The sequence below is a fragment of the Rhinolophus sinicus genome, linkage group LG05 (assembly GCF_036562045.2).
Source record: "Rhinolophus sinicus isolate RSC01 linkage group LG05, ASM3656204v1, whole genome shotgun sequence".
Taxonomy (NCBI): domain Eukaryota; kingdom Metazoa; phylum Chordata; class Mammalia; order Chiroptera; family Rhinolophidae; genus Rhinolophus; species Rhinolophus sinicus.
The window spans coordinates 118973878-118997812 of NC_133755.1; the positions used below are offsets into that span (position 1 = coordinate 118973878).

At 35.8% G+C, this 23935-nt stretch overlaps 1 protein-coding gene across 10 annotated transcripts in view; it reads right to left on the reverse strand.

Annotated features, from left to right (window-relative positions):
* Nucleotides 1-3827: 3827 nt before the first annotated feature.
* Nucleotides 3828-23935, reverse strand: part of SNAP91 (synaptosome associated protein 91) — a 131198-nt gene continuing 111090 nt past the window's right edge. For 9 of the 10 annotated variants that reach the window (XM_074333249.1, XM_074333256.1, XM_074333253.1 and 6 more), the window contains 6 exons: nt 22482-22512; nt 21475-21586; nt 11387-11470; nt 10639-10743; nt 7092-7194; nt 3828-5233 (listed from right to left, as the gene is read on the reverse strand). In XM_074333249.1, coding sequence (XP_074189350.1) covers nt 7102-7194; nt 10639-10743; nt 11387-11470; nt 21475-21586; nt 22482-22512 — 425 coding nt within the window. In that variant the 3' untranslated portion in view covers nt 3828-5233; nt 7092-7101. Of the gene's footprint in view, nt 5234-7091; nt 7195-10638; nt 10744-11386; nt 11471-21074; nt 21099-21474; nt 21587-22481; nt 22513-23935 lie in introns of all 10 variants that reach the window. The other variant, XM_019729529.2, reaches the window with a different exon arrangement.

Genomic DNA, 23935 nt, shown 5'->3' on the forward strand with positions numbered 1-23935 from the left:
GATGTCTGGGAATCTGGAAATGAATCTACTATTAAAGATTGGGTTAACAGCAGAGAACACAATCAGTAAGAATGATTGTCTCTTCCTCCCTTTGTTGGGATGAGACCCTTCTAGGTCCTGGCCCTTTGTAGGCCTCTTGCCTGCAGGCCTGGGTTCTGTTCCAGGCTATAGTCTCTTGTAGCCACAGGCTTTCATTCAAAAATTTCCCACTCCTGCAGCCCTGTTGGCTGCCACCTGCACATGCTATGTCCATTCTGGATATTTTTAACTTCAGCAGCATCTTCCATCTCAGTCAAATCATCACTCAATATTTCTTCTAGTTTTTTTTTTTTTTTAAGCCACTGTCAAAGTATATTTGTTAAACTTCTTGATTTCCAAGTAGAAACACTTTTAATTTTACTATTGGCCAAAAGCATCTATCATATCAGCATCTTTCATTTATGTTCTTGAAAGTATTGTTAGATATTGGAAACTCTGTCTGAGAAGGAATATCTGGGAAGCCGAGTTTAACTTAGTGGTGCATATGGTTTGCACCTGGTCGAGACACCCTTTGCCAGCTGAGGATGCACTAATTCTCCAGTTTTGTGTTGAATTGTGAGTTGTAGTTATATGTGTAATAGGCATTTATATTTCCCAAATTTTTAAACATATTTAGTTCTTCATTAAGGAATATTTCTTAATAATATTAATATTAATTGAGATTATTGACTATTTTTATACTCCTGTCTTCATCCTTTAATGTCCTTACAACTGCAAACAAATGACAAAAACTATAGCAAAAATAACCATTTTTAAATAACAGCAATATTTATCAAGCACTAGTTTGTGCCAAGTGTTTTCCATGTATGATCTCATTAAATAATAAGCACATAGATAGAAACTTTCTCCATTCCACAGACAAGAAAACTGAAGTTAGAGACGTTAAGGAACTTGCCTTAGGTAACCATGGATGGTTGAGCAGGGATTCCCTTCCATGCAGGCCGATGCAGACTCACATTCCTGCACAAGACTCAAAAAAGAGTGGTAGTGGTGGGGTTATTCTGTACACACACACACAAAGCAATGCAATCTGTTAATTAGCAATTTTCTTTCTTTCAAAGAACAGGAGAACAATTCTTTTAGATTTAAAGAAGCAGTTCTCAAAGTATGTTCTGGAGACTCCTGAAATTCCCAGAGACCCTTTCAAGGGGTCTGTGAGGTCAAACTTATTTTTATAACAATACTGTGAGGTAAAAATTATTTTCATAATAATACTGAGACACTCATTTTCTCACAAGTGTGCTCACAGTGGAATTTTCCAGTGACTGTATGTAACATATTGAATGCAAAAGCATATATAAGAATGCAGCTGTCTTCTGTTAAGTCTAACAGTAAAGAGATCTGCAAAGATGGCGAAACTTTTCTAAATTATTTTTTTTGAAACTGCAATTTTTCATAAAAATATGTCATTTCTTACTATATAATGGTTTTACTACTTTAATTTTCAAATGAATTAAACAAATATGTAAAATTTTCTCAGTTTTAATTTCTAAAATAGTTGAGAATTGACAGATATAAGCCAGATAAACAAAGCTTGTGGAGGTCCTCAATATATTTTAAATTTTAGTACTGAGACCAAAGAGTTTGAAAACCTTTGTTCTGTAAATCAGAGTTATGGAATACTATTATAGACTCAATTATAGAATCTTATTTTTCAGAATCGTTTGAACATGCATGTCAAAAGTAGAAATGAACGTGGAAGATTTAGCACTACAGCTCTGAGAATTTAGTTAAGGTTAATTACCATACCATGTGATTACATAACATTGCTCCTTCATGCATTTCCACTCACAGAGGAGATCTGAATAATGTATCCAGTAGTGAAGTCTGCTGTCAGCAGGTCTATAAGAAACAGAAATTTTCTCACTGCCCAAGATATGAAGGACAAACTACCACAAAATTTGTTGCTTCAAAAATATAGACCAACATGACTGACTTTTAAACTAAAATAGCTCTACTTCCACACAAGAAACACTGTAATCAGTGTTGCAAGATCATGCCCCTTTTCCACCAACAACAATCTGCGGACATTATTGTTAAAGGTGTCTATTGAAGAGGCACAACGAAGGCTTTGCACAGCTTATCTTCTGCAAGTCAAGTTCTTATTTCTTTTTTCATATCCACTCCTTTCCTCTTCTTCTGATCCTCAGGACTCCTCCCAAAAAGTCTTTGGTCTTTTGTCTTTACTTTTTTTTTTAAGTACAGCAAATGACATGAAAAATAGAGAACAAAGGAGACACATTAATACTGAGAGAACCACTTGCAATCATTACACCATATGTAAAGTGATTCCAATCTTAATCTCAAGATGTTTTTAATTGGTGTTAGTTCTTCTATTACAATGAGCTGACAGAGAGCTATGAAAACTCTCATAACATTTGACAATAAAAGCACAAGAGTTAAGTTATTCTTTAGTCATCAGAAATAACAGCCGAGCAGCAACCATGTAAGTGAAGCAACTTCTAAGAACTGAAGTACCATATTCATCCTTCAGACACTTACCTGGCACCTACTGAAGTACTAGGGGCTGAGGATATGAGGAGATGTTTCCTGCCTTTGAGGCTCACAGTCACCCAGAGTAGATGCCACCTTCATAGCTGATTATAACACAGTAAGTTAAGTGCCATAAAGGCTGTTGAAAATTGTGCTCTGACAAGAACAGGGTGGGGAGTCGTGCTGGACCAGTGGGATTCAGCTGTATTGTGGGGTTAGTGAGGCAATTTTAGGTCAAGGGCCCTGTGTGGGTCGGCAAAGTACTTGCTTCCCCTGAATGAGTAGCACGGCCACACACAGAACAGTGTGCTTGTACAGAGGGTGGAACCAAGGCAGAGGTGAGGCTAGAAAGGTATCTCACCATGTGAAGGGACACCACAGACAAACGGGATCTGAGCTGAAAATGATCCAGAGAGATGAATTTTTTAAGTACCCAAGGGACTTCATCCAGAATCTCATCTATAAGAGAATTTCTCCACAAGGACACCAAGACTCTCACTCTCAAGGATCCAGGGTCTGATTTAAAAATAATGCTCTCATAGCTTTGCATATTAAGAATTTATACCACATGGCCATTCAATGAAGAGAAAAACTTCTTTTAAAATAGTCAATATTAAACTTAAAATTATTTACAATCTAACACATTTTTATTACAATACGCCCACAAAGTAATATATGATCAAATGTAATCGATAAAACCCATTATTATTACATAATCAGATACTAGTTTTTGAAAGCAGGTCTCGAGATACAAAACTAGGTAACTAAGGACAAGATAGTTTTAGAAATGAGAGTGTGCTTCTAATTGATTAATACTTCTATTTGACATTGGACTACTTTTTGAGATGTAACAACGCAGTTGTAAACATAACATCATCCAATTTTATTGTAATAGGCTAATCTAAATTTTGTGTCTGAGTGACTGCATGCAAGTGTGTGAGTGAACGACAACCTAAAGTCACGTTATTTTTCAACTTCCATAGAGAATTCTCATGAAACTATTATAAGAATTTCATTGTGTTATTTTAAAAGAAAGTTCATTCTTTTCTTTTTTGGAATATGGAATTTCAGTTTATTTGGCAGGAGCCACAGAGTCCCAAGTTTAATGATAGCTGCTTAAAATTGTTCTTTTTTTCCTTGTTTTTAATTTATTGTAGAATTATCAAAACTATGTCTGCATGGACAGCATTTCTCACCCTTAATTTTGTTTTAATTTTCAATATTTTGTATGTGCTATGTGTATCACTAGAAACTGACTTTTTCCCCTAAAAAATAACCAGAGAGAAAGATAATGATTGCATTTTCTTTGTTCAAGGTGTTTATTGCATCTCAGAGGGCGTACATGCACTGGGTTTTTAAACTGAAATACAAAGAAAGCCATTTTGAAATTGGTTTTAGGTAATTTTCCCCCATTACAGTGTATGTTATCCCCACAGTAAAGTCAGATACAACCACTTTTAAATGGTACCATACATCTATTAAATAATTTGAAAAATAGGCAAACACCTTTCCAACCCAATATGCTTTTACAAAGAGCTGCCAAGCCACTAGCAACACTGATCAACAGTGACCTCATTTATGCATCAAAATCTTAAGCCAAGCCATCAGCACAGACAGTATGACAACAAATTAAAAATTAAAGAATACAGTATGTACAGTAAAGGATACAACGCTCTGAATTAGTTTAAATTCTAATCACAATGGTACAACAAAACCTACTTTGAGCTCAAGTGAGGGATGGAAGAACAACTAGTCTACAGAACATACAAAGAAATACTAAATTAACAGATGTACATAAATTTCACAATAAAATTAAAATATTTGCAGTAATCTTTAAATTACAAATATACCTAAGGTGCCTTCATAATATCACTTGAATAGCACATCTCTAATTGCATTTGCATGGACATGATAGAAGTGGACCCTTTATTTTTCAGTGCATTTAATCAAGAATGAATAAGTAGGTCAATTTAGATGCAAAACCTGTCAAACATAATTAAAATATATATTTTAATATAGCAGTGATTAAATATGGAATTCTTCCCATATTATTTTTTTCATTCTTGATAAGGTATCATCAAGGAGAAATATTTATTATGGACGTTAACCTTTACATTTTTTAAAATAAAGTTTCTTAACATATACAGTGCCACAAAAATAAACATTTCTCACAACAGTTGAAGTTCCTGTGATTGGAAAAATGTACTCCACACTGAAAAAAGTTTTGTATATTTAAGTGTTTTCCTTACTATTTGATATTATCACACTATGTTTGTAACAGAGATACAGAAGAAAAGAGAATTTATGGGGAGAGTTTAGGTTTGTCCAAAAGTTATATATACATTGAAACCTTCAAAAACACAGACACATCTTTCCAAATGGCTCACCACACACCAGCTTCATCATCCATCCATGGGTGAGGTCCAGAAAAGCACTAAAGGCATCAGCAACATCCATTCATTGTTTACATCGTACAACACACAAAGAACCCAGATACACTACAATTTTGGGAGTCGGGATAACAGCTAAGGTAGTACACATTCCTAATGTTCACTTTCACAGCTGTGCTACACATTTTGGAAGAGAAGTTATGAGTAAGCATTGGGTTTGGTACTGGTGGCTCACTTTGTAACTCTGAGCATCAGTCTTATTTGAAGTCTCCAAACTCATTTTTTTTCCTATTCAGTCACAAAAATTGCAGCTGTAAAGATAAAAAGCACTAAATTAAAAAAAAAAAAACATTACATATTCCTCAAACATTTTTACCATCCTTGCAATTTTATTTCACAGTCAGTACGAAAAATCTTTACGCAAACCGTTTCTATATTATCAAAATCACATTTATATATTGTTTGCAATTTAAAACAAACTTAAAATTTCAGGCAGAAAACAATTTTAAAAACCTTTTAAAGCATAGTTTTGTTTTAGAAAAATTATATCAGCAAAATTTTGGAAATTTGGAGACTTAAAAACCTTAGTTTCAACTCAGCATTCAATTAAGAACAGCTAACCTTTATAAAAAGGGCAGTGGAAAAAAGGGACTGTCAGTGACTTCCATTATTATTATTATTATTATTATTATTATTATTATTATTAGTTACAGTGTTTAATGAGTCACCAAACAGTTGAACAAGCAACAGAAGAGAAGAGAAGGGAGATATTCCTGGTGATTCAATACCTTCACTTACTCGACTCCCCACTTATGTCCTTGGCTAATCCAAGCTTCAGCAGTCATCTCTGCCAAGAAACCTTTCCTGGGGTCTTAAGGCTTAGCCCTGTGGGTAACTCTTCTTCAGAAAATAGTGTGTGTCTCCCTCTTGACTGTGACTCTTTAAGAGCAGGGACTGGCTAAGGATCTCTGTTTTGGGAACTTATCAGCATTCCTGGCATATAAGAGCAATATTTACTGAATAAGAGGTAGATAAAAGTCTGCTCTATGCAGTGTCCTTGGTCACTCCTCAAACTTCAATTGCTACAATAAGTGCTCATTGTCGTATTTATGCCTATATCAGCCCAGTCCAACGCAAAGTGGAATATAAAAGTTAGACAAAAGGAGAAATTACTTGGCTGAGATATCAAGGTCGTAAAATGACAAAGTATTAATCTTATATAAGAAAAAGAATCATAAGTCAGGAATTCAAAATATCTTAGTAGGCATTAGAGAAAGTTAAAAAAATTATATATATGTATAGATGTGTAATAAAAATAACTGGACAGTGGTCCAAAAACTTCCGCACTCTTACTGCCCTTTCAGTGTGACCTCATGCTAATCACTTAACGCCTTGGATCAGTTCCTGTAGCTGTGAAATGGAGACAAAAGTATCTGGCTGGTTTATCTCACAGGATTTGATTTCCTTCAGCGATGATTAAAGAAGTTAAGGACTGGGAAGGTAGAAAAAGTACTGTATAAATGAAAATCAGCATTATTACTGTTCATCCACAGTCAGCAAGGATTTGTTGAGAACCTACCCACTGTAGTAGGTGTTGGAGTTAATAGTAAACTTTTTCCTTCATCAATTCATTATTAATCATTTCATAAATTACATTAGAAATCTAAAACTAGAATGTTAAAATTTAAAATTCTGCTTGAATGCAGAAAAGCAAAGGATAATAATTGAAGTTTTATTTGATGAGGCCAAAAAAGGATAAACAAAATAAAAATATGATATGTATCCAAATATATTCTTAGATGTTTTATAAATACAGTATTATAAATGTCACCTTTCAATAAATTCCAATGATCAAGTAATAAAGTGGCAATTTTCTAATTTACCAGGTAGCTTGGACAACTTTTTGCTTTATCAGTATAATCTCTGTGCTTTCCTCCAAAAGAGACCATTTGGAGGTTTCTTTACCTCTTAGTTTTGTAAATTGACATTTTAAAAATGTCATTGATAGCTTTTAATACTGATTTTAAAGTATAAACATTCAAGCTGTTGTTGTTGTTATTATTATTAACATATATTCAAAACACAGAAGTACAAATATCATACTGGAAATAGCTAAGCATTACATAGACCATTATTACAATCCCACAGGTAAAGCTCAACATTAGATACCTTAAATTGTTTACAAGAAATCCTTGATGTTAAGATCCGCTAATGGGTCCTTTGCTGGAGGTTTCTTGGGACTCTGAGTGGCAGGTGTAGGACTTGGAGAAAGCTAATGTGGAAAAGCCAGCCCAAGAGAGCAGAAACAGAAAGCAAACAGAGAGATAGACAAGCATTAGCCAGAGCACATACCACAGAAAACAAACATGCAGAAGATTAGATGGCTAAAGGTTTATAAAATCTACTTTGTTCTACTTAGTCACAGTTGTGTTTAATTTCGGATTTGTAAAAGACACTGCAAATGATATTTGGCTTTCTTGAAATTCTTTGACGTCAGATGTAGCCAAAGTAGAATTTGAGGACTCTGGTAGAACAATACGGAGATGAGTTAGAGAAGATGTGAAAAACTAGTCACATAAAGATATTACGAATATATAGTAAACAAAACACTTTTTCTAAACAAAAGCATTCTGACTTTGAGTTATGAGTACCACTGAACTAATAAAGGAATTTAAGTGACTTTTCTTATAGTGAGAGTGAGTTTGAAGGAAAAATTGAAAGTAAACAGTTTGCGGAAAGCCACATAAGAAATTTCTTAAAATTATTAGCTAACTATATTAAGATTTCATATAAAGTATTTTAAGTGAAAACCAGTCAAGTTTGGGGCACTGCTTGTTTTGGACAAGCAAATAGTTTCCTAAATAATGAATGCCACTAAATTTCAATATTGCCTGTCCAGTTTGCAGCAAAGACTAATTATTAAACACTATAGGGAAGAGTCACACCTAATTTGCAGCAAAAGCAACAAGGAATTCATTTACCTTGTTTCTGTTTAATTAACACCCAAATTATTTTACTGTGTGACAGAAATAAACTCTGGGAGCAGGCTTTGCAGGAATGTTACGGTACAAGGCCTTGAAAATGTCTGTAATCGATATAGAGCAATAATTGACACGTGTCCTTTGAGTCCAGTTAATCTCCTATGCTTATAACACACGGAATTCTCAATAATCTGGGATTGTGGGGCAGGGATGTATGTTTCTATTGGCTCCATAAACAGAGCTCCAGCAGTAAGGGTTTTCAGATTTGCTCCTATGTCCAGAAACTGCTGACTTACTGCAGAATCTATCAGTCAGATTTCCATTTTTAAAACTTGATTCAAATATCATAGGTCAGGAAAAAATAAGTGTAAGGATTGAACTTATTTGGAAGATAAGAAATGCAAAGATTAGTCCATAATTAATAATTAGGTGAGATGACAACAACATCATGATACCAACCAACTGAGGAATAATGGAATAGTCCAGACATCAGTAATGAAAAACTGTTTTGTTTTCTGAAGCTACAAAGTCATGTTTGTTTTATTATCTAGTATAAACAGCTATGCTTCTTTTCTGATATAGGGTATACAATCTAAAAATTGTATAAATATGGCATACCATTTCTTAAATTACTATAAATTCAATTAAATGATTGAAACACCATGCTTTCATATCATCTATTTTTCACTTTCATTCTTGGCGGTAAGTAAATTGATGCTATGTAACACTGGCATTATGCAAGAAGACAACTACCTTAAATAATACAATTGTATGAATTTATTTCTAAAGTTTTTAGCACACCAAATACAACAGATTTTTTAAATCTCAATAACATTCTTCCAACTTCATAAAAATAAAAACATTCGTCCTTTTTTTCAAAAAGGTGGTAAATAGTCATGGATATATTCAACCACCAAGGAAACACTCCTAATTAATGGGAGCCTTCTTAGCATTTAAATATATCTATACTAAATTTAACTCCAACTATTACCCCCCAAACCTTCTTTCTCCCCACAAACAACTCTAGGCAGGGTTCATTAGTCTCAGAGCAGACTAGAAAATTTCTCATGAAGACAGTGCTTTGGGTACAGGCATTAAGGGCTAGGCTTTTTCATATTCTAAATTTATCTCTTTGAATACCTACAATGCTCTCTCCTGGTCACTGTGGCTTTTGAGAGGTTGAAGTAAAGAAGTTGAAAGCAAATTCTGGGACTAGCTAGAGAATGGATTTAGAGATGATTCAAGGAAGAAAAGGGGATTCATATACACTCAGAAAGTTCACAGTAGGACTCTTATGGATAAGACAATATAAATACCCATCTGGTAAGTTAAAAATATAGAAGTGAAACCATTTACTGATATCATTAAAATGTATTTGAGTTACTTGTTTTGGTTTGCTCAGCATGGCACTAGTGAAGTTATAACTTGGTGTCCTGATTCTATCCAAGTCTTTTTCTAATAATGAAAACTTCTCTGGTTCTACACATACCTCGACCTTCGCCAGACAATTTATAAGAGGAATCAAAAAAAGGCTGACGCATGACTATCATCAGCATGACTGTAACTATTAGCAGCAAAAACAGTTCAACAAAGTGCATATATTTTAGCACCACTGTAAATGAAGTTAAGCACATCGTGTAGTGAGAAATTTGACCTTACCTAAAAAGAGGTTTGCCCTTTGTCCTGGATCCTGGTAGGTAACATCTAACCCTTGTAGTTTCTGGATGATAGGGATGTCTTTGTTATTCAGTGTGGCTTCTTGGAAGCACACCTGGTAAATTTGCACTAACAAGATATCCCAGAGCAGGGCTAGCCATGACAGAAAGACCAACCGTATGATTAGACAGTTAAGTCTTTAGGCCACATGGTATTAGCCTGACTTCAAGGAGAGAGCGGGGCTGGAGATTGAGTTCAACCACACTGGTAATAATTCAACCATCCCTATACAAGGAAACCTCAACAAAAACTGCACACTGAGGATCAGGTGAGCTTCCTGGGTTGGTGATATTGCATGCGTATTGTCACACATTGATGTCAGGTTGGTAACACACCTCTCAAGACAAAAAAGCTTCATCCTTGGAACCCTCCCAGAATTTGCCCTATGCATCTTTTCTTTTGGCTGCATCTAATTTGCATCCTTGTGCTATAATAAAACTGTAACTGTAGTTAGTATTTTCCTGAGCTCTGTGAGTCTTCTAGGAAGTTGTCTAATCTGTGGGTGGTCCTGGGAACACTCAAACTTGTAGGCAGATGATCTAAAGTGAGGGTGGCCCATGGGACTCCCAAACTTGTGGCTACTGTCTGAAGTGAGGGTAGTCTTATGGAGACTGCTCCCCCAGACTTTGCAGTTTTGTAAATTCATTGCAGTCAGTGTCACAAGTCTTGGGCAAACTTGGCAGTCTGAGTTTGCCTAACTCTAGGAACATATAACTATGGATCAGAAGTGCTCATTTTTCTGGAATAAGTGCATAGATATTTTAAATGCCTGAGTGTTCTCAGGAACCATTCTGAATTAAGTAGGAGTGGAACAGAGGGCCCTTAGAACAGTTAGTTATTTCTAGAATTTTCTTCCAAACCTCACACTATTGCTAATCTGTCTTCCATGTTACCTTTACTTCTGAACCAACAGATATGAGGCTTATAGTAAGGAAAACATTTTAAAACAGTTTTCCAAACAACAGTTTTATACTTGTAACTTATTGCTTCATTATTTTGTGGACATATAAAAAGCTGACCTGTGTGCCAGGTACAGCTGCAGCTCCAAAGGGTGGCCTCATCATGGGCTGTGCAAACATGACTGGCTGCTGAGGCATCATGGGCATGCCCGTCCCGGCAGGAGGCTGAAAAAGAAACGTAGTTCACAGCACGAGTGGAATCCACTACGGCAAGGCCCTGACATTTATGTCTTTAATATGCTTCGGAACAATTTTGAGGAATCCAGGTCCATGAGAAAGTATAATTTGTAGTTTTAAACGCTGGGTGCTGTGTGGCTTCCGGATGGCAGAGAAGCACTGAGGTGCAGTAGAAGCCTGGCTGACCACATGGCATCCTCACCCCAACCAGGCTTTGTTGCTGTCTGTCTTCCATAAGCATAATTTTGGAAGAGATAAAAACTTGTTTCTTTAGGGAAAATGGTCCTAAAATTTGCTAGTGATAAAAGCAGTAAGTGAAAAGTCCTAGTATAGTGATTAAGAGTTGATTTTGATGATTGAAATAAGAATATGCTTGATAAATATTACTCCAAAAATAATGTCACAACGTACTACAGAAATTATTTTGATGGAAATAATTTTAAGTATTTTATCTGTGACTTTATCACATCATGTGTACACTACTAATGTCGAAAGCAGATGACCTAACTTTTTAAGTTTTACTTGACTGCATTTTGGGGAGAATTGTATTTCTATAGCAGTGTTTGTCACTCTGGAATTTGGCAAAGGCCTTAGATGTCCATTACAATTTTTAGCACAGGTCGTCACTCACCATTCCAAATCCCGCTCCTGGTTGTCCAACAGATGGGGCGCCGGCAACAGGAGGAACTGAGCTGGTTGGAGGTACAGCTCCTTGCTATCATAAAAACCACAAAACAAACACACACACAAAACAATAACAAAGAACCAACATAATTTGGTTTTAAAATGACAGAATATAATCTTTAGAATGCATGCCCCTTAGGTATGTGTGGATATGTAAAGAAATCGTAAATTTCAGTTTTAAGTTTTAAAAATTGGCTCTAGCGCAATGCTATTTATATAAATGAGGTTGCTATGTTCGCTGTTGTAGTGTTATTTGGGCTCATGGGCTAGCCGATTTACACACAGCTTTGGGTTTCCTCTCTACTACCTTACACCCTCACTATAAATGAGTCACATTTCTCTTAGCTTGTCTTTTCTTGTCATTATATCCTCTGAGAGGCATTGGGTTAGACATTTGAGGAATGTGTTTTCATTTACATTTCCAGTGTTTTGTTTCCAATTCCCCCCCACACACCATTTTTAAATTATTCTTTTCTGTGCTATACTTGTTTCTCTCTGACTTTTGACGGTTATAGATTTATACAAGGACCAAAATTAATTCTCAGTTTTAGGATGTATTTAAAAGACTGCACATAATATAGCACACATGTCCCATTTCAGGTACAGGTCTAATAGTTTTCAGTCATACATCAAAACCCCCTAATATTTCCTTTATGTTTAAAATTAACCCTACTGCAACGCCTTAAATTTCAGTTAACCATTAGAGCAAAACCCTAACTAAAAAAGAAAATAATACAGTGATGTCAGCAAAAATAGTGAAGTAAGGAACTCTAAAAGCCTCCCCCATAAAAATAATGGAAAAACAGGCAAAACCTCATACTCAAGTGTTTTGGCACTCTGGAAATTAAGAGCTTTCAGCAACCTAGAAGGTACTTATTCAAGAAAACCAGCTGAATCTTGGCAAGAATATTGAGCTTTGAGGCATTTAACTTACCCTAGTTCCATGTACTGTTTTCCAGCTCAGCTGTAGTCTTGAAAATAATAGCATACACTCCAAATAGTACAAGAGTGAGCAAAATATATTTCATTGTTTGTTTTATCTTGTCTGGGTGGCTCCCTGGAAAGAGTGGCTCAAAAGGCTTGTCTTTATTTTGCCAAACTGAGAATGTACCTAGTGATAAGGTTGTTACCTGAAGCCATTTGTGGAAAATATTTATAGGCAAATGTTTTAGTTGTTGCTCACTGAGGCAATGGATAACAGTTAGGGCAAACAGTGGACTAAAAAAAAGCTTGGAAGGAAAGGCTGGAGAATGAGACGGTTTGGAGATTTAGAGTTTGAAAAGCTCAGACACGCTCCTAGGGATGTAAAAGGCCATGCACATACCCAGGGCTGTGAGCACGCTCAGGAAAGACACGAGAAGGCCCTGGCTGACCGTGAGGCTTTGAGCGAGCAGTAAGTGGTTGCCAAGGGAGCCTTGCAAACTGCCCGACTGAGTTTGAAGACATGTCCCAGCACACACTCTGAGCCTTCTGCAAAGGCTGAGAGACATTTTTAGTTCTAGGAGTTTATGTAATGTCTATCTAATGATTAGCTGGCCACTTAAAGGAACAAGAGACTTCAGTGGTCACAACTGACAAAGAACACAGACTACAAAATCAGTTCAGAATGTTCACTAAACAAAAAAATACAAACTACAAAAAGTAGCAACAAACCTTTGGGGAAGGGGTACAATCTAATTTTGATGCCACATTATAATATTCAAAATTCTGAGCTTTCAGCAAAAAATTATGAGGCACGCAAAGAAACAAGAATGTATAGCCGAGGGGCGGCCAGATGGCTCAGTTGGTTAGAGTGCGAGCCCTGAACAACAGGGTTGCAGGTTCGATTCCCACATGGGCAAGTGAGCTGCACCCTCCACAACTAGATCGAGCTGCTGCTGATCTTCTGGAGGGGCAGCTGGATGGCTCAGTTGGTTAGAGCGCACACTCTTAATGACAAGGTTGCCGGTTCAATTCCCACCTGGGATGGTGGGCTGCGCCCCCTGCAACTAAGATTGAAAACGGCAACTGGACTTGGAGCTGAGCTGTGCTCTCCACAACTAGATTGAAGGACAATGACTTGGAACTGATGGACCCTGGAGAAACACTCTGTTTCCCAATATCCCCCAATAAAAATTTTAAAGAAAAATATAAAAAGAATGTATAGCCCATATGCAGGAGAAAGAACTCAAATCAGTAACTTAAACTTCCACCTAAGAAACTAGAAAAGAGAAGAACAAACTAAATCCAAAGTAAGCAGAGAAAGTAAATAATAAATATTAGAGTGGAGATAAATGAAACAGAGAACAGAAAAACAAAAGAGAAAAATGAAGAAATCAGAAGTTTGTTCTTTGAAAAGATCAATAAAATTTTCAGTAGACAAACTTTCAGTAGGTAAACCAAGGAAAAAAAGAGAAACTTAATCATCAAAATAAGGAAGGAACTGGGGACATTACTACCAACCTTACAGAAATAAAAATGATTGTAAGGAAATATTATGAGAAGTTATATGCTAAAACATTAGATAACAGACAAAATGATCAAATTCCTAGAAAGACACAAACTACAAAAACCGGCTCAAAAACAAAATAGAAAATATAAATAGATATATAACAAATAAAGAGACTATTACTCAAAGAATTTCCATTATAGAAAAACCCAGAACCAAATGGCTTCACTGCTAAATTCTACTGGAAGTATAAAGAAGAATTAATACTCAATCCTTCTCAAATTCTCTCTCTAAATAAAAGATCACTTTCTAATTATTCTTTGATGCCAGCATTACCCTGATACTGAAGCCAGACAATGACATCACAACAAAAAGGAAAGTACAGATCAATATCCTTCATGAACACTGTTGCAAAAATTCTCAACAAAATACTAGCATACTGAATCCAACAGTATATTAGAAGAATTATACACCATGACCAAGTGAGATTTATCCCAGGAATGCAAGATAGGCTCAACCAATGCAATATGTCCTATTAATAGGATATAAGGAAAAAACAAAGAAACCCACATGATCATTTCAATAGATGCAGAATAAGCATTTGACAAAATCCAACACGCTTTCATAACAACAACAAGAACAACAACAAAACCGCTCAACAAACTAGGAATAGAAGGGAAATTCCTCAACTTGATAAAGAGCACCTACAAAGAACCCTCATGACTAATATTGTATTTAATGCTGAATGACTGAACAAGGAAAACATGTACTGGGAGTTCTAATCAGGGCAATAAGGTAAGAAAAAGAAATAAATAGCATCCAGATAGGATAGGAAAGAATAGGCTTACATGGTCAATCTAAGACAAAGAAGGCAAGGATATACAATGTGATAAAGACAGTTTCTTTAATAAGTGGTGTTGGGAAAACTGGACAGATACAGAAAAAAATGAAACTGGATTACTTTCTTACACAATATACAAAACAAACAGACAAACAAATAAAAAAACAAAACTTCAAAACAGATTAAAGACTTAAATGTAAGACCTGAAACCATAAAACTCCTAGAAGAAAAGATAGCTAGTAAACTTTTTGACATTGCTCCTAGCAATATATTTCTAGATGTGTCTCCTGGGGAAAGGAAAAAAAGAAAAAGAAAATGGGACTACGTCAAACTAAAAAGTTTTTGCACGGCGAAGGAAACATCAACAAAATGAAAAGACAACCTACTGAATGGGAGAAGATATTCTCCAATGATACATCTGACAAGGGGTAAATATACAAAATACAATCCAATTAAAAACCAGGCAGAAGACTTGAATAGGTATTTCACCAGAGAGGACATACAGATGTCCAACAGACACATAAAAAGATGCTCAACATCACTAATCATCAGGGAAATGCAAATCAAAACCACAATGTGGTATCACCTTACACCTTTGATAATAGCTATCATCAAAAAAATCAACAAATAACAAGTCCTGACAAGGACGTGGAGAAAAGGGAACCCTTGTACACTGTTGGTAGGATTATAAATTAGTGCAGCCACTATGGAAAAGAGTATGGAGGTTCCTCAAAAAATTACAGAGTTTCCGTATGACCCAACAATTCCACTTCTGGGTATTTATTCAAAGAAAACAAAAATATCAATTTGAAAAGATATATGCACCCTTATGTCATTGCAGATTTACTAGTTATAGCCAAGATATGGAAGTAACCTAGCTGTCCATCAATAGATGAATGGATAAAGGAGATGTGGTACATATATATAGTTGAGATCTTATAAATAGAGAGCTCTAAGGAATCCATACACAAAAAACTATCGGAGTTAATAAACAAGTTCAGCAAAGTTACACGATACAAAATCAATACAAAAAATCAGTGTAATCTTCACTGTACACTAGCAATGAACAATCAATAAATGCAATTTCAAAAACAATTTCACTCACAATAACATTAAAAATAATAAAATACTTGGAAATAAATTTACCAAGAGAAGAACAAAACTTTTACACTGAACTGTGTAAAACATTATTGAAAGAAATTAAAGAAGACTTAGATAAATAGAAAGGTATCCTGTATTCATGGATCAGAAGACTTAATATTGATAAGACGGCAATACTTCCCAAATTGCTTTATAGACTCAGTGCAATCCTTATCAAAATTTCAACTGCTGGGGCTGGCCTGGTGGCTCAGGCGGTTAGAACTCCGTGCTCCTAACTCTGAAACCTGCCGGTTCTATTCCCACATGGGCCAGTAGGCTCTCAACCATAAGGTTGCCAGTTCAATCCCTCGAGTCCCGCAAGGGATGGTGAGCTCTGCCCCCTGCAACTAAGATTGAACACGGCACCTTGAGCTGAGCTGCCTCCCGGATGGCTCAGTTGTTGGTTGGAGCGCAGGCTCTCAACCACAAGGTTGCCAGTTCGATTCCTCAACTCCCTGAAGGGATGGTGGGCAGTGCCCCCTGCAACTAAAATTGAACATGGCACCTTGAGCTGAGCTGCCGCTGAGCTCCCAGATGGCTCAGTTGGTTGGAGCGTGTCCTCTCAACCACAAGGTTGCCGGTTTGACTCCCGCAAGGGATGGTGGGCTGTGCCCCCTGCAACTAGCAACGGCAACTGGACCTGGAGCTGAGCTGCGCCCTCCACAACTATGACTGAAAGAACAACAACTTGAAGCTGAACAGAATCCTCCAAACTAAGATTGAAAGGACAACAACTTGACTTGGAAAAAAGGCCTGGAAGTACACACTGTTCCCCAATAAAGTCCTGTTTCCCAATAAAGTCCTGTTCCCCCTCCCCAATAAAATCTTAAAAAAAAAGAAAAAAAGAAAAAGTTTAACAACAACAACAACAACAAAATTTCAACTGCTTCTTTTGGAAATTGACAATCTGAACCTAAAATTCATATGGGAATGCAAGGGGCCCAGAATAGCCAAAACAATCTTGAAAACAAAAAGCAAATTTGGAGGACTTGCATTTCCTGATTTCAAAACTTACTATGCAGCTGTATTAATTAAAACAGTGTTGCACTGGCATAGGACAGATACATAGATCAATCGAGCAGAATAAAGAGTTTGAAAATAATCCCTGATCTACGGTCAACTGATTTATTTAGAAGTATGCCAAGACCAATGACTGAAGAAAGAATAGTTTCTTCAATAAAAGGTTCTGGGACAAGTAGATTTCCATATGCAAAACAATGAATTTGGACCCCTATCTCACACCATATATAAAAATGAACCTAAAATAGGTCAAAGACCTAATGTAAGAGATAAAACTATACAACACAGGTGTAAATCTTGAAGACCTTGGATTAGGCAATAGTTTTTTAAGTATGACAACAAAGGCACAAACAACAACAAACATAGACAAATTGGGAGTTTATCAAAATTAAATACTTTTGTGTATCAAAGAACACTAACAAGAAAATAAAAATACAACTCACAAAATGGGAGAAAATATTTGCAAATCATATATCTGATTAGCATCTAGTAGTATCCAGAATATATAAAGATCTTTTAAAGCTCAACAATAAAAAGACAACCCAATTATAACACGGGCGAGGATGTGAATAGACATTTCTCCAAAAAAATATACACAAATGGCCAATAAGCACATGAAAAGATCCCTAACAACATTAGTAATTAGGGAAATGCATATCAAAACCACAATTGAAACCCTATGCATTGCTGATGGGAATGTAAAATAATGCAGCTATTGTGGAAAAGTTTATGTTTTTCTCTTATTAATCTGTCTTTTATTTCAGGAGTTCTAGCCAAGAACTCAGAACAGTAGAGGGAAAGTTATGTTCCTCCCCCACACACATACTTCAGATTCTCTTTTTTCTCATTATTTCAACAGGCTAGGTGGTAAGCTATTCACCAGACCCAGAATTGTATCATTTACTGGAATTGTGTCATTTATCAGAATTGAATCATACAATAATGATCGTATTATTTACCAAGACTGTATCATTAGGACTTAAGGCTATGAAAGAAAAAAAGGTTTTTTATTAGTCATCAAAATAAAATGAGCTCGCAGAAATTCCTGATCAAATGTAAATGGGACAAATAATTTGTAAAGAGTTTCTAAGTTAGTCATTTTTCTCAAATGGTAGATTAACCCAACAATTACTCTCCAAATATTATTTACCCTAAGGTTTTGAAATTGTTTTCTTTAACACTCACCTGGATATTTTATCTATAGACATAAAGGATTGTTTTCAGAGAGAGAATTGCAGATTCTGTGGCCTTCTGTAAAATGTACGTATTTCTGAATTGCAAGCATCGTCTCACTTTGTGTGATGGAAACCTAACCGGTCTCATGTGCATTGGGAAACAGAGCTAAATAGCTCTGGAAACAAGGCTCTTGAGGGCCCTGCCCCAGACGTACTTCAAATATACAAGTCTTGTTAAGGTTTCTAAATCTGACATGGGTTTTCTGATCTGAAAAATTTTGTAGTTGTACCTCCAAGTAGCAATTGAGGGAAATTCGACACAAATTGGGGAAAGCAACTTTAACTCTTGTCTACTAATAAAAACTTTAAAAAGCAGTAGAAGGTTCCTCACCCCCACTTCTGCCCCCTCATCTCCTACTCAAAGAGCAAGTCCTACAGATTACCAGGAAAATTGTAAACTCTGCTCTGCTGCTTTCTCAAGCCCAAGTCTCGGTGGCCTCTCCTCTTCTTCAATAATCTTAGAAAAAGAAACTCAAACATATTTTAAGGAATAGGAAAATGGAAAAGGCGTTTTATGTGAGAACTGGGTGGAGGGAAGCCAAAGGCCCTCAGCGTGAATTCTGAGGTAAAAGCAAAGCCAGAGCTTTAAGGAAGAAGAGCTTTGCAGTAAACGGAGCAAATGGTAGTGAAGTTATATAGAATACCTATAAGAATAAGTGAGTTAATAAGGATACAATCGCTCTGCATGAGAGCCTTTGTGTTGTTGCCTAGATGTGAAGGAAAACAAATAAAAGAAATAGAACTACACGTAACTCTGCCCTACCATTAAATTATTTCTGTTTTAATTTCTTTCCAGAGCTGCTGTGGCTACTTTATGCTAAAATCTACTGTTTTTAATTTTCTGGAGTTTAAATAATAACAACTTAAAGTTTTCTGCATCATAAACACAAGGAGCTTCTGAGATTAAAAAAAAAAATGAGAATATTAATCTCAGTCTCAGCGATGGTGCCTGCCAATCAGACAATTGGTGGTCCTGTTGCCCTGAAGACGCAAAACTGTTGTAATAAAGTATTTGATGAATTCTTAACCTATATGATTAAAATCTTGAAACTGTACAGTTCAAATTTTGATACTGTATGGTTAAAATCTCGATCTCAGAGGAGGTGATGGCCAAGGACGGTCTCCAACTTAATACTATTTTTAAAGTATTTCTCTCTTGTTCCTCTTTTTGGTTAATGGCCTCATTATTTAGCAAACTGTCCTACAAAGAAACCTGGGCAACCACTGTCTTCATGGCTTCATTCACAATGATCTCCCGTCACGTGGACCTGAGAATTTTCTTTCTTATCTTCCTTTTCACCTTCACCTCAGGCTCTCAACCATTTTTTCTTTTTTAACCTACAGCTGATATGACGGATATCAGTATTTTTACCACCCTTTCTCCACTCTCCTTCACTCCATCTTAGACTCTGCTATCACCTGACTGTTCTGAAACTAACTTGTTATAAAACTATTAAAAACTATCCTGCTGATAAGGGCAAAACTACTAAAGTATAAACTCCTCAGAACAGCACATATGTCTTCTTTAATTTTGCACAGAATAGGAAAATTCGTTCCTTTAATTTGGTAATAATAATATAAATTGTGAGATTTAATATGAATATATAGCATTAATAGATTTATAAGATCAGTTCTAAAGAAGCGTTTTCTTTCTTTGGAGATTTTATTTACATTTATTAAATCACTCTCCTTTTACCCTCAACGAGACAGTGGCTCGCTGTCAGATGTTTTTATATCTAAGAATGGGGTGCAGCCCCCTACGCCTGGAGCGCTACCTGCTTATGATCTTAGCATCAATCTGAGTCACTAGCTACAGGTATATGCTTGGTGTCCCAGGGTAATACTTATGCTCCCTTTCACCTTCAAATAAGTCATGGTTTGGACAATAATAAATTAAATGGTAATCCTAGGCATAATCAGTTTCAAAGACAAATGCAGTTTTCTACTAAGTATCCTTTGTAAAAACAAAATAGAACTCTCATTTTATAGCAAAATACAAAAACAGTCCTCTTAAGCATTGTTTTTAAATAATGCAAAAAAAGATTTGAAGGGATAAATACCTAGATACAATAGGCAGTTTTCTCATTGTTATGTGCTAGAAATCACTTCTTAAAATTAAGTTCTTTCAGACTTTGAACTCACCAAAGGCAGACACTATTAGTCCTTGAATTTCCTGCTCTTACTACCACCACCGACTGGGGGGGTTACTAGAAGAAGCGGTTTCGTGAACTGAAGTCCGAGCACAGGATGTATTTTCCTATAGAAACTATGGTATAGATTGTAATTCATTTAATACTGTTAGCTCTGCTTAGTGGTAAATTTTGGTTTGAAGGGTATTTTTCAGATTGGTTTGAACTTTTATTTATATATATACTTTTATTTATATATACAAACATTACTATTTATAAAATTATTTAAAAGATACTGTGTTCTAAATTCTAAAACTCAGATATTTAAATTAATTTCTGGAACACAATATTTTTAATGGAGTCTATCTAAACTTAGTATTTTAATTTATATTAATTCACTTCCATGCATGTTGTTTGGCTGGGGTTGATGGGTGATAGGAATTAATTTAGGGAACAAGGAGTGGATGGCATCAAGAAAGCCTTTGAGATGGGCATGATTTAGAATGATGAAGGTGGTAAGCAAAAGTGAAAAATTAGGAGTGAACTTGGGAAACAGAAATTAGCCTAGTTTTGCTAAACATGGGGCAAATACAGGAAAACAACAAGTTTTGCTATGCTGGTAATGTCCTTTTTGTGGTGGCAAATTTCACAAAATAATAATTAGTTTTTATTTCCAGTGACATGCTGTTTCATAGAGTGAACGGTGGTATTAATATATTAATAGAAATTTAATATACAGAAATAATACCTATTTAAATTCTATAGAAAAGATGGTGTTAGTAATTTCAATTTTTAAAATGGTGAGCAGAATAAGTAGGGTTTTAAAATGAAAGTTCACTTACACAATAGAAAACTGCCCAATCTTTCTGGTAAGAAAAAAAAGTTTGCATTACTTATTAAGACAATCAGGAAGTTCGGGCAAGAACTGTAATAAAATATAGACAATTATCAATGATATTAAGTGCTTTTGAAAAATTATTTCCATAACTGTACAAATATAATTGCTCATGAAGCCTAAATACTATATTGAAATAATTAAAATTATTTAAAAAATAGGTCATAATCTTTATTAAATATAAAAGTGAGTAAAATTTACATTTTGGTAAATATTGCATCTTGTTTATATTTCCTCAGTGTGGATGAAGAAGTGTCAGTCACAAAATTAAGTACAGTGCGCTGTGCTCTATACCCGTGGAAACTGACAAACTGCCCCCACTTTTTTGGCCTCTGGTGGTTACATACCAAAGGTGCACTTGATGGAACCCCTGCTGACCAGGTTGCTGGGGCTACTTTCGGCTGCCAGTTGGCTCCACCCGTCAACTTTTTCTCTCCAGCATTCCACTGAAGATCTCCCCTAAAATCAAACATGCAAATCAAACAAAAAACCAAAAACACACTAATCAGACAAAAATAGTAGGTGGCGCCTTAGATAACTTTTATTTGGGGTGAGAAGTAATCTGAGTCAAGTGGTAGTAAAGAGAACAGGTTAAAACTTACAAAGGAGTCTTACCATGTTGGTACCTAAGAAAGCTTAATAACGTTTGACAAAAATAATTTAGAGTTTGGACCTCAATGAGAACAGGAATTTTCTATCACTTCTAATAGAAAAATATGTCACAAAATTCAACTGAATTCCTCACTGGTTATAAAAAATTCCAAATAAGTATATCATAGATACTGTATATCTATACTTTCTTGAATTTAAGATGCATCCATGATAGCACTTACTGGATCTTACAGGGTTCAATAGAAGGTTTCACACAACTGTATCATGACTACAACCTGCCTTAAAGCGATCGTATTATAAAATCTATTATAAATAGATCTCAATTTCAGATGTTGAAATATGCATCTAAAAAAGGATACACTGTTTACCATTCTTATTATCTTCCTTAAAATTGATCCTCCACGAGAGACTTTTTAAAATCAATGTTAGTCAGGAACAGTATAATGATCTTCAATTTAAAGCTATTAAAATATTCAAACCAAATCCCCCACTGTTTCTAGACATAACTTAGTGACAATATGGGAGCCTGAAATAGATTATTCCTTTTCATTGCCAGAATCAAGAGTTTGGAGGTTTAAATAGAATAACAACAAAAACAAAAATCCAGAATGAAATACAAACCAACTTTGAAATTACCTAGACTGAGAATGAGTAATTATTCCAATGAGTACAATGTTTGATAGTCTCAAATAAATACAAATACATTGTCACAAGGAAACTAGATAATTTCAAAAACACTTACTTTTTGGATGTGGTACCAGAAATTCCAAGATCTATAAATGGATAAAAGAAAAAAGAATTTAAATCTCTATACTCAGCTTAAATGATATGACATTTAAAAGATCAAAGAATCAGAGGTCTAGAAAAAGTCCATATTTTGCCTAGGAATGACTGCATTCAGTTTTACAAAGGGTAACTATGTTAGGAAACATTCACAAATCTAACATTTTCTTTTACTTCATGTTATACTTAAGGATCACATTTTAATGTCAACTAGTGTTCAGAAGAGAGTAAACACAGCAGGCTTGAGACTGCTACCCTAGAAAGGTCTGTGTGGCTGGCTGGCACCTGGGAAGCTGGCTAGTAAACTGTTCTCTATACTGAGATGAAACTTCTCCTAATGATAGGCTTACTGTGTCTAAACAGTGCAAACAACGTGGTTTGTGCTGCACACCTGCTTTCCTTCTACGAGACTGAAATTTTGGTACATGCTAGGCAGAGAGCGCCTACGCAATCAGCATCCAATAAAAATCCTGGGTGCTGAGTCTCTAAAGGGCTTCCTTGGGCAGAAAAATCATACATGTTGTGACATTTTTGCATGTTCTTCCCCTCACACAAAAAGGGGAGGCATAAAGTAGTCTGTGTGTGGATTCTTCCAGACTCTGCCTGTGTCTTTTCCCCTGATGACCCAGCTGTGCATCCTTACTAGACTGCTGTAATAAATCTCAGCTGTGAACACAAATACGTGCTGAGTCCCTCTAGTGAACCTATGAATGTAAGATCTTGGGGACCTTGACACAACTGGCTTAATCATTCTGCTTTAATCTCAGTCATTTATTTCTTCAGCAAATATTTACTGAGCCCTTACATATGCCAGGCACCATTCCAAGCACTTGGGATATGTTACTGAAGAATAAAAACTCTAATCCTGGATAACTTGCATTCTAATAGGGCGAGATGGATGGTAAAATGATAAAATAATAAAAAAGTAAATTATGTAGCCTACTAGAAGGTGATATGGACAGCCTCTGTAAAAATGAAAAGGAAGACAGGGTAGAGGGATCAGGTGGGGTGGAATGAGAGTGAGGGGCAGACAGTATTAAATAGGATGCTCAGGGAAGAAGGTGAGACTTGTGCAAAGCTGAGTAGAGATCTGGGGGAAGAGCTTCCTCGGCTGTCATGTGGTGCACTCTCTGCTTAATGGTAACTCTATGTTTAACACTTGGAGAAACTGCCAAACTGCTTTCCACAGTAGCTGCCCAATGTTACATTCTCACCAGCAGTGTTAGAGGGGTTCAATTTCTCTACATCCTCATCAATACTGGTTATTATCTGTCTTTTTTATTGTAGCCATTGTAATGGGTGTGAGGTAACATCTCATTGTGGTCTTGATAAGTATTTGATAAGTATTTCACAAATGACTGAGGCTGAACATCTTTTCATGTGCAAATTGGCCACATATTCTTTGTTTGTTAT